Source organism: Chiloscyllium punctatum, chromosome 11 (assembly GCF_047496795.1).
Source record: "Chiloscyllium punctatum isolate Juve2018m chromosome 11, sChiPun1.3, whole genome shotgun sequence".
NCBI classification, from domain to species: domain Eukaryota; kingdom Metazoa; phylum Chordata; class Chondrichthyes; order Orectolobiformes; family Hemiscylliidae; genus Chiloscyllium; species Chiloscyllium punctatum.
In genome coordinates, this window is record NC_092749.1 from 69,896,747 (window position 1) to 69,906,676 (window position 9,930).

Sequence of the window (9,930 nt, forward strand, 5' to 3'; positions counted from 1 at the left end):
GAGATCTTTTTGTGTCCACAGTCTGATATTGTTTGTGGTGACCAGAAGGGTGTCCAGAACGTTGGAAACAAAAACAGACTTTTCCAATAGCAGCATGATTGGTGGTGTATCTGCCAATGGGAGATCACTTCTGCATTTGCTACTTGGGTGGTATGGCCTTGTCATCTTTGAGTTGTCTGAGTAAGGGTTTACAGTCTGTTATTATTACAAATTTATGTCCATAACGGTATTGCTGGAACTGTCTCGCACCAAAGATGACTGCCAAACCTTCCTTCTCGTCTGGGCATATTTGCGCTCTGTATCAGCCAAAATCCAAGAAGTGTATGCAATTGGGCATTCTTCTCCATTCGGCCATCTGTGAGCCAACATTACCCTGATTCAGTGTGGGGAGGCATCAGTGGTCAGCACCAGATCTCGCTTGGGCTCATAGTGTACCAACACCTTTGACAGTGATAGCTGCTTCTTCACTTCCCTAAAGGAAGACTTGGCTCCAAGGTTGTCACTTTTTCAATAACAGATTTAAGAGTGCCAGGGTAGAGGCCATGTTCCAAATGAACTTTCCATTATAATTCACCAATCCAAAGAAAGACCTAACCTCTGTTACAGACTTGGGAGTCAGGGCACCTTTCATCACCCTCATTTTGTCTTCCAACAGGTATAACCCAGTCTTGACAACGCTGTAGTTCAAGTAGGTCACTTGAGGATCCTAAATACACATTTTTCCCTTTTAAGGTGTACACCCACCTTGGAAAAGTGTCTAAGGACTACATCCAAGTGTTGTAAATGCTGTTTATTGGTCTTCCCTGTTATTAGCACATCATCCAGATACATGGCAACCTGGGGTAGACCTTATAAAATGTTCTCCGTAATCCGCTGAAAAATGGCACAGGCTGATGATACCCCAAATGGCAGTCTCATATATTGGTACAAATCTTTATGGATGTTAATTATAGCATACATCTGGGAAATCTTATCTAACTGCAGTTGCAGGCATGCATGACTCATGGCCAGCATTGTGAGGAAAACCAGCTTTGCTTGTATGTCATCCATGCGAAGAATTGAGTATTTATTCAGCTGCAAGAAGCGGTTTGCTATTTTCTTTAAAATCCCCACAAAGATGGATTAACCTGTCGGTCTTCACAATTGGTCCGATCGGTGCTGCCCATTCCGTAAACCGTACTGGTTTCATTATTCCTTTCCTTTCCAGCCTCCTGATTTCTGCCTCTACTTTTGCACATAATGGCACTGGGTAGGCCTTGCAAAATCATGGAATTCCTTCTTGGTTAACATGCAGAGTGGTTTTAGCTCCTACCTTCCTAAAAAACTTCCATGGATTTAAATAGGGTTTCACTCTAGTTGAAAATGTTGAGCCAATCTAGGTGAATCTTCCTCAACCAATTTCACCCCATCAAACTTGGACCCGAACCTTTTACTACAAGCAGGGGTAACTGAACCAGCTGCTTCTCAAGAAACCGGAACTGAAGTTATATCCCCAACGTAGATTCTCTGTCTAGCCGAGGTCTTGTGCAAACTTAAGGGTTAGAGTCTAGAGCAAAATTTGTTAAAAACTGGTTCTGCAATGAGTGATACAGCCTTGCCAATTCCATTAGAACCGGGGGACTATTTAACCAAACATTTATTTTGATTGGTCCTGATTTGGATATTGCTAAGCAATTTAACTGTTCCAAACCAGATGTAGGTGTGCTTTCCTACTTTCTCCTGGATACCAGCCAATGTATTCTTCTACTCCATTCAGGCCTAATAGGGTTGTTTGTTGTTTTAAGTCAGCAGTTACAATGGCTTGCCAGCCCAGGCCCTGAAGGAAATATTAACCATTTGGCCGGGGCTAGTGATTTTACTGTGCACAGAGCTAGAGTCCCTCCATTCAGGATAAGCACGGAGTGAGGCTATGTAATTGCCTTCGCTCAAGTGGTGTCCCCCAAGGTCAGTTGGTCTGGTGAGGGTATCCACATCCATCGACATACCCTGTAACTCATATGGTCCACTTGCTGCATTTTCTCATGAGAAAGCCAGTTGTAAGTGCCTGTTTGAAGTCCAATTGGGCTTCTGCTACCACGTGCTTTTGCATGGCTACATCATTAATCCCACATGCCAAATGGTCTCTTAGCATCTCATTAAGGGTTAAACCAAAGTCACGTGTCTCTGCCAGCCATCTAAACCTCATCAAAAACCCCAACATTTCTCTGGTTCTCGAACTGCCCAGTAAAATTGATACCATCTCAGAATTAGAGAAGGCTTGGGGTCAGAATATTACTTCAGTAAATTTGTCACCCCTTGAAAGGATTTAGTAACTAGTACCTCAGGAAACATTAGACTCCTAATAACTGAAAAATCTGTGAATCCACAAGCTGTCGGGTGAATTATTTGTTGGCTTACATCTGCCCCAATGTCATTTGCCTGGAAAAAAATACTGCATCCTTTCCACATACTGGGCCCAGTATTCAGCAGGATCAAACAAGTCACAGTTCCCAAATAACAACATAATGCCAGAAATGCTAACCCCAACTCAAAGACGACCATTGCAAGTGTTGTAATAACATTAATAAAACTTAAATTTAGAAGCAAGTCAATCAAATTTATTAAATCAAAAGCTTTTGGGAGGAGCAATGTGATTCTGACCCTAACCACGGGACTTGACCACGCCGTCTCTCCCAGAACAACAGATACAGCAGTTTTATTGTCTGGATGACATGTACAAACAAAGCCCACAAAGGATGGTTTCTTGTGTTCTGTGCATGTGCACGCAGCGATTGCTGTTTCCGGGAATGGCATACACGTCATTGTGTTCTGCAAGTATTTCTTGTTTAGTTATTTATTCTTTCATTAGTTTCTGTTTTCAGTCTCTCTTTGTGATCTGAGACATGTGGGAACAGAATGAACAGACCACCTACGTCCAATAATCTTCAGTGGAACCAGAAAGGGGGTAGAGGCTAGCACCAGGCATAATTCTCGCTGTCAATACTTTACCAACGTAAGGACAGCCATAATAATGCAGTAAGCATTGACAATAACAGTGAACACGAAGAAGGCATGCAAAAGATACGAACTCCAAGATACACCTTGTAGATGTTCCTAGCCACCCCAGGGGGATTGTAATTATGAAACTGTTTACCTTTCTGCCAGATGTTATCAGCCTCCAGGCAGATGTGATTCGCTAGGTTAGTTATATTGTCCGAAGCATCCAAAATGTACGTGCAGCATTCTAGGATAATAACAGCTCAGGTTGCACTGTGTGCCGCGAGCACATAGTCAAAGGCCAAACAGTTCTGCAACACAACAGTACAGGTGGCAACAATCTCAGCCGACACTTCAGAGCTGGCCATACTAATGGCTGCAAAGTCATCGGCAATCTCATTAGCCACAACCTTTCTAAGGTTAAGGCCATATTGATCAGTTCCGTAGCAGCCTTAGCAGTCCCATAGCTAGTGAAGGCGATCATAAAGAATTGCTCAGTCTCAGTGATGGACCAATTGGATCAAAGTAGGTGTATGTTGGAATGAAGGCAGAGGGATTGTTTTACCTATACAGAGGAACCTCAATTATCCGAATATCAATTATCTGAATTTCGGATTATCCGAAGAAAATCTCAAGGTCCCGATAGAAACATTACATCAACTGATTGCGTCTTCTGTTTACAATAATTAAAAACAAACACGGCTTACTGAAATGCTGCTGAGAACAGTCCTGGGCATCGATGGGAGCCTCGGCAGATGGGGCTGGCACATGGCGAATGGGGGGGGGGGGGGGGGGACAGTGGGGATGGAGTTGGACAAGATTGGGGGTAGACTGGGGCGCGTTGGTGGGGGTGGGGTTGGACAGGGTTGGGGGCGGATAGAGGGGCTGACGGGGATGACGGCAAGGCGGCCGAGTCAGTGTTGGACGGGGTGGGAGGCGCACACATGGTGTGCTACTGCCTAGTCTCCTGAGCAGGGAGTGGACTTAGCAAGTGGTCTCTATGTCAATCCCATTGAACTGATGGAGGGGTGGTGTTTGCTGAAGGCTTCAGCAATGCTGCAGGTCCCTTACAGCAAGTGTGTCTCTGCTCAGAAACAAACTCTGAGACAGAGAGAGGGAGCAAGACAGGCAGATTGAGGAAAAAGGAAACTTCAGAAAACTCTGAGCCCCAGCAGAGAGGCATTGAATTAATTAACCGAATAATCAATTATCCGAACGAAATAGTGCCCACCCATCTCCTTCGGATAATCAAGGTTCCTCTGTAGTCATATTGAGAAATTCAAGGCTCAGAATATTTCTAGAAAGAAACGTTCGGCGGCTGGACGGGGTAAGGAGCAGGGAATGGGAACGTTCACTGGTTCCGGCATTCCACCCTTTCGTGATTACATTTAAAACAAATAGTCCCTGTGGGTGTTTCTTCACCTGTGGTGTTTGTGAGGGACAGAGCCGGGGATGTTTACGAAAGGTTGTAATGAATTTGGAGCCAGCCTTTATAGTTTGACATGTTTTAACCCGCAGTCTCCCATGTGACCTTATAATTGGCAGCATAAATAAAGTCCGGTCAGGGCCTCACATGAATGACTCATGAGATTCTCTGTCAGACCTACCCCACTACCCCTACCCAAAAAAAAGGACAATTGTGAGGATCAGACCTGGTCCAATCACCATTCCCTGGTTTCTGTTTTATTAAATGGAATGGTTCTCGGGGAAATCCCCCCCACTAGGGTGTGCGGGGATTTGAGTACAGACCCAGCATTTAGAGATATTATTTTGCTGCGCGTGCATATAGAACATGTATAGGTAAGTATTAATATATAACCTGTACCTACTCTGGTGAGCAGTACCTCGGTCAGCACAATTCCTTTGGTGCTCCTCTCCAATGGCTACTAGATAAAGGGCAAAGGCAAAAATAAACCGAAACATCCCGGAGCTTACCGAATGGAGTTATACAATGGTCCAAAGGCCATATAGCCCAGACACAACAGCCCATGCTCTTGGTCCATTCGCAACAACTACACACACACAAACAACATCAGCAGGCCTTGAGAGGAGTCAGTCTGAAAAGAAGGCAGAGGGTGAGGATCATCAATCAGTGTCTGTATATTTCTTAGTTGTGACCAGTGTTTCCAGACCCCCTTCCCTCACATGCTAATACAGGTGCACAGTCACCGCTAATGATAACCTCATAGGGACCATTCCACTTAGGGCCAAAGCGAAGTTTAACGGGTAAAGTCTTAACCATAACATTACTACCCGCTGATGGGACCTCCAGACAATCCTCTAATTGCTTCTGTTCATCCCGCCCTTTCTGTTTGACCCGAACTGTTATCCACATCTCCTTCAGCTGGGTGCTTAGGTTGAGTACATATTGACGTATTTTATCATGGAGAGGGCCAACATCAGAACCCCCCATGATGATGGACTTGGGCAGTTGCATTGCCCTATCTGTCATCAACGCATAAGGGGTCAAACCAGTCAATTGGTTTGTAGTGGACCGGAGTCACATGAGTATAGCAGGCAGGACCTCAGGCCAGCGTTTGTCAGTGTCCTGCATAACCTTAGCAAGGGAGCTTTTAAGAGTTTTGTTCATTTACTCCATCATGCCAGAATTTTGTGCATGGTAGGATATGTGAAATTTCTGTTTCATGCCCGTCAGCTCACATATGGTTTTCACAACTCTTCCAGTAAAATGGGTCCCCTGATCCAATTCAATCTGAGACGGCACCCCCCACCTGGGAATCACTCAGCTAAAATCCTTGCAACAGTGTTCGCTGAGCAGTTCCGGGTAGGGTAGGCCTCGACCCACCTGGTGAATTGGTCAATCATCACAAGGCAATATATCTTCCCATGGGATTAGGGAAGAGTTTCCATAAAATCTATCTGTACATGCTCCCATTTGGGTGTGGCTCATACCCCATTCTAATTTTAATGGGCCTGCCTGGGTTGTGCTGGGCACACCACACAGTAGTGACAGAATCGAGCTATATCTCAGCCCATGCCCTTTCATCACCATTCCTTCCCAATGTTGGTCGTCATAGCATCACGCCCACATTGGAAACACCATGGTGTAATTGTATTAGAGGATATTGGATGCATGCGGGGGCCAGGACCTTGTCATTCATTCACCAGACACCTTTCTCATCTGGCATTGCCCCCTGTGCCTTCCACCTGGCGCATTCACCCTCAGGGCTATCAGCTTGCAGTTGGGTAATGTTTATGGTGGGGCCATGCTCAGAAAAGGTGGCAGACAAAGGATGCGTGTCTTCTATCTCTAGGGCTGATTGAGCAGCTTTCTCAGCAGACTGGTTCCCCTTGAAAATGTGCCATTCGGGATTCTGTTTACCTGGTTCCCTCTGGTGCGCCTTGACCTTCAACACTGCAGCCTCCAATGGGAGCTCGTTGGCCTCCAGTAAGATCTTTATTATCTGCCCATGCTTGACAGGGGTGCCCCATCGTGTTGACAAATCGCCGTCTTCCCCAAACGGTCATGTAATCATGGAAAATCCTGAATGCACATCTACTATCAGTGTAAATGTTAACCCTCTTCCCTGTCACCACCGTGAACGCCTGGGTGAGGGCCACTAACTCTGCCACCTGGACTGACAGGCCTCCCTCTATTCTGCCAACTCATAGTTCACTACAGCCCATCCTGTTCATGGAAAACCATCTACATGTTTCTGCAAGCCAACCACTGACAAGGTCTCATCTGGTGCCTCCATGGGTACATCCTTTATCCTACTTTCCTCTACTTCATCGCCCACATTCCCACACACATGGTTCACCATCGCCTAACATCCATGGGTTTTCCTGGGTATCTTGTACAATGGTAATGGATTTAGTTGGTGGCAAAAGAACAACCTCCCATTTTGCCCTTCTCATGTTATAAACTGTGTGTAATTTTCCTGTATTTAACATTTTTACGAGGGTGTGTTTGCTATGCAAGACTATATTCCCTGTCATCAGAATAAACTCACTAACCCTCACAGCCCACACAGAGCAGTCTAAAGCAGCCATACACCTGGGCAAGCCATTCACTATGGGACCCTCAGCAGTGTAAGAGTACCCTATAGGTCACCTTTGTTCGCCATGGAGCTGGGTTACTACTGCTTAGTAAAAACCTCCCTCTTCGTTGCAGTAAATGTGGAATTCTTTACTAGCATCTGGTAATCCCAGTCTCGGTGCTGAGATTAACTCCACTTTCAGTTTTGTATAACTGTCGTCTTGCTCCAGCCCCCAGTCAACAAGGTCTGTTGCAGGTTTTACCCCCTTTTATCAATTGTTGTATGGGCTCGACCAGTTCGGCAAACTCAGGGATAAAGTTTCTGCAGTAATTAAACAAGCCCAAGACCTTTCTCATACCATGGACTGTTACGGGCCCATGGCATCTGTTGTACAGCTGGCTTCCTGTCTGCAAGCATTTCTTTCATGCCTTGGGAAATTAAATGTCCCAAGTAAAGAACTCTAGTTTTCCCAATGTGAGCTTTTAACCCTCTGTCCTACAGGTGCTGCAGGACTAAGTTTAGCACCTCTTGATGTCTTCGTTTGGATTCATAAGCCAGGAGGATGTCATCGATATATTGGACTATTATACTGCCATGGGGCAGGTCGATCTCCCTGAGTACGTCACTCATTATACAGTGAGAGGTGGCTGGACTATTATAGAATCCCTAGGAAAGTCTTGTCCAAATATACTGTTTATCATCTGTCAGCCAGGGTTCCCTCATTGGTCTGTTAACCACACTCTACCACCTAACTGACCTCATTGCAATCACTACACTCTGCAATGTGATCTGAGTATTTCCCCTGTCCTGAGCTGACCTACCATTTGTCACCCTATATTCTTCAGTTACCCAACCGTCACCCAATGCCCTCTCCTATCCATATGATATCCCACCCTCACCCAATTACGTTCCCTTTATAGCTGGTCAAAGTGCCTATTAGACTTTTATATCCTATAATATGGCACTTACTGTGGTAAGAAGGGTCATGCTTTGGATTCCCTCGTGAATTGACTTTGCAAGGATAATCGAGATACCCTCTGCATTGCACAAGATGCTCAGTTCAGAAGTTTTGGGCCAGAAATGCAGAGTTCCTATGGAAGGAAAGAGAAAAGGTGATCTGACAGTGTTTGCCACTTCTTACCATGTGAATTATTATTGTTGTACCTTCAGCTGAAAAAGGTGACGAACCTGAATCGGCCCAAGAAGTGCAATAGAGAACTTTATGTCAGAACCATATAACAAATGGACTGAATTTGTTTTATTTTCTTGAACCTAGGTCCAAAGCCCGCTTTTCACAGATGCGTCCAACATAGTGGATTCCAAGAACTAAAAAGGATGATTCTTTGATTTTTTGAGATGATTAATTGATAAATACTGAACTGCACCATAATTTAAATCTGCATGTTTACTTGCATAATTAAATATCTATACATGTACAATCAGCTGATGGTTTTCCTAATTTTGCAGTGGTATATACTTGAACCATATCAGATAGATGCGACCACATTAATTCCACTTATTATGTTAGCTGTTCTGCATCTATTAGTATTCAGATTAGTTCAGATAGCTTAATTACATTTATGTCATAAATTTGTATCTTTTCCTACTTTCAGTGTGGCTTTTCTGGTTGTCCAAAACTACAGTGAATTAATTATTAGAACTGTGAATGCAGTTTAGTAATTCTCCTACTATTACTCAATGTTAAAAAGCTTGAACTTGCAAAATTCTGAAACTTAAGTTGCTGGACAACTGATCCTGAAACAAAACATCTTAATTTGAGAAAACTGGTTAGCAGCCATCACAAATTTAGAAAAGTGGATTCTTTCTTTATAGCTACCCAAGGTTCTTGTGGCTGTGTAGTACTATTCCAGATATCCTTGAAGTGATGTGATCCAGACCTTTATTTATAGTGGGATTGTTTTCATAACATCCTTCTTTGGTTTTAAACTTCAATCTCAGTTTATGAAGTCTAAATATTGGTACTTTAAAATTCTTTGGAATTCAATTTTGTACTGTAATTTCTGAAATAAGTTTTTGGGAATTTTAAAAGCCATTTCTGACATTCTGCACTTGAAATAGCTTATACAATGTAATAAAGTCTATACCCTTTTAAGGGCTTCTAGTAGACTAGATACCAATTTTTCACAAGTTATGAAAATAAATACATGGAGGAATACATGCTGTCTTCATTTATATCACTATAAGTCTGAAATTGTTTCGCGCAGAGGATTAGAAAATAATGGAGATGTATATCGAAGAACTTTAAGATCGAGTTTTGAATTGCAGTCAACTGTCTTTCCACACAACGTGCTTTATGTTGCATATTTGTTGATTGCTTAAAGTGAAACTTGCATTCACACTTACTGTATACATTTTCTTTACACACAAACTACATGGTTGACAATGAAGAGTGACTTCCTCAATAAAATGTAAAATAAACACTGTGGTACCATAGAATTTTCAATAATATGGTGTTTCAGAAAATCAACACAATCAAACTATCTGTAAACCAAAAATGTTTCATTTGAGCAATCAGGAAGCCAAAGCAATTACAATAGCTTTATGTTTTTTGGAGCTTATCCAAAAGCCCAATTTAGTACTCCATTTAGATGTCAGTTTTGATAAACTGTATATTTTCTTTATTCTGTCAAAACTGACTCAACAACAATAATTTTGTTTAGTTATTTAAATAGTTTAAGATACTTACCTATCGTGATGTTTTAAAACATCACGATAGGTAAGTATCTTAAACTGTTTAAACTATTTAAACGTTTTAAAACGGATTAAAAATGCAACTACTGAGGAGTCGTGTTGAAGCTTATTTTGACTGACATCATTCAATCTATTTCTAAACTTCAAATATTTTGGCATAGTTGTCAAACTGTCTGATATTGAACAAAACCTTGCTGTATCCCAGTGAAATATAGTATGTTAATTTATGCAATTTCTCGAA

At 42.8% G+C, this 9,930-nt stretch overlaps 1 protein-coding gene across 4 annotated transcripts in view; it reads left to right on the forward strand.

The window, feature by feature from the left end:
- sanbr (SANT and BTB domain regulator of CSR) overlaps nucleotides 1-9,650 on the forward strand; it is an 808,920-nt gene extending 799,270 nt beyond the window's left edge. For 3 of the 4 annotated variants that reach the window (XM_072580998.1, XM_072580997.1, XM_072580999.1), the window contains exon 20: nucleotides 8,254-9,648. In XM_072580998.1, the coding sequence (XP_072437099.1) occupies nucleotides 8,254-8,290 (37 nt within the window). In that variant the 3' untranslated portion in view covers nucleotides 8,291-9,648. Of the gene's footprint in view, nucleotides 1-8,253 lie in introns of all 4 variants that reach the window. The other variant, XM_072580996.1, reaches the window with a different exon arrangement.
- Nucleotides 9,651-9,930: the final 280 nt, after the last annotated feature.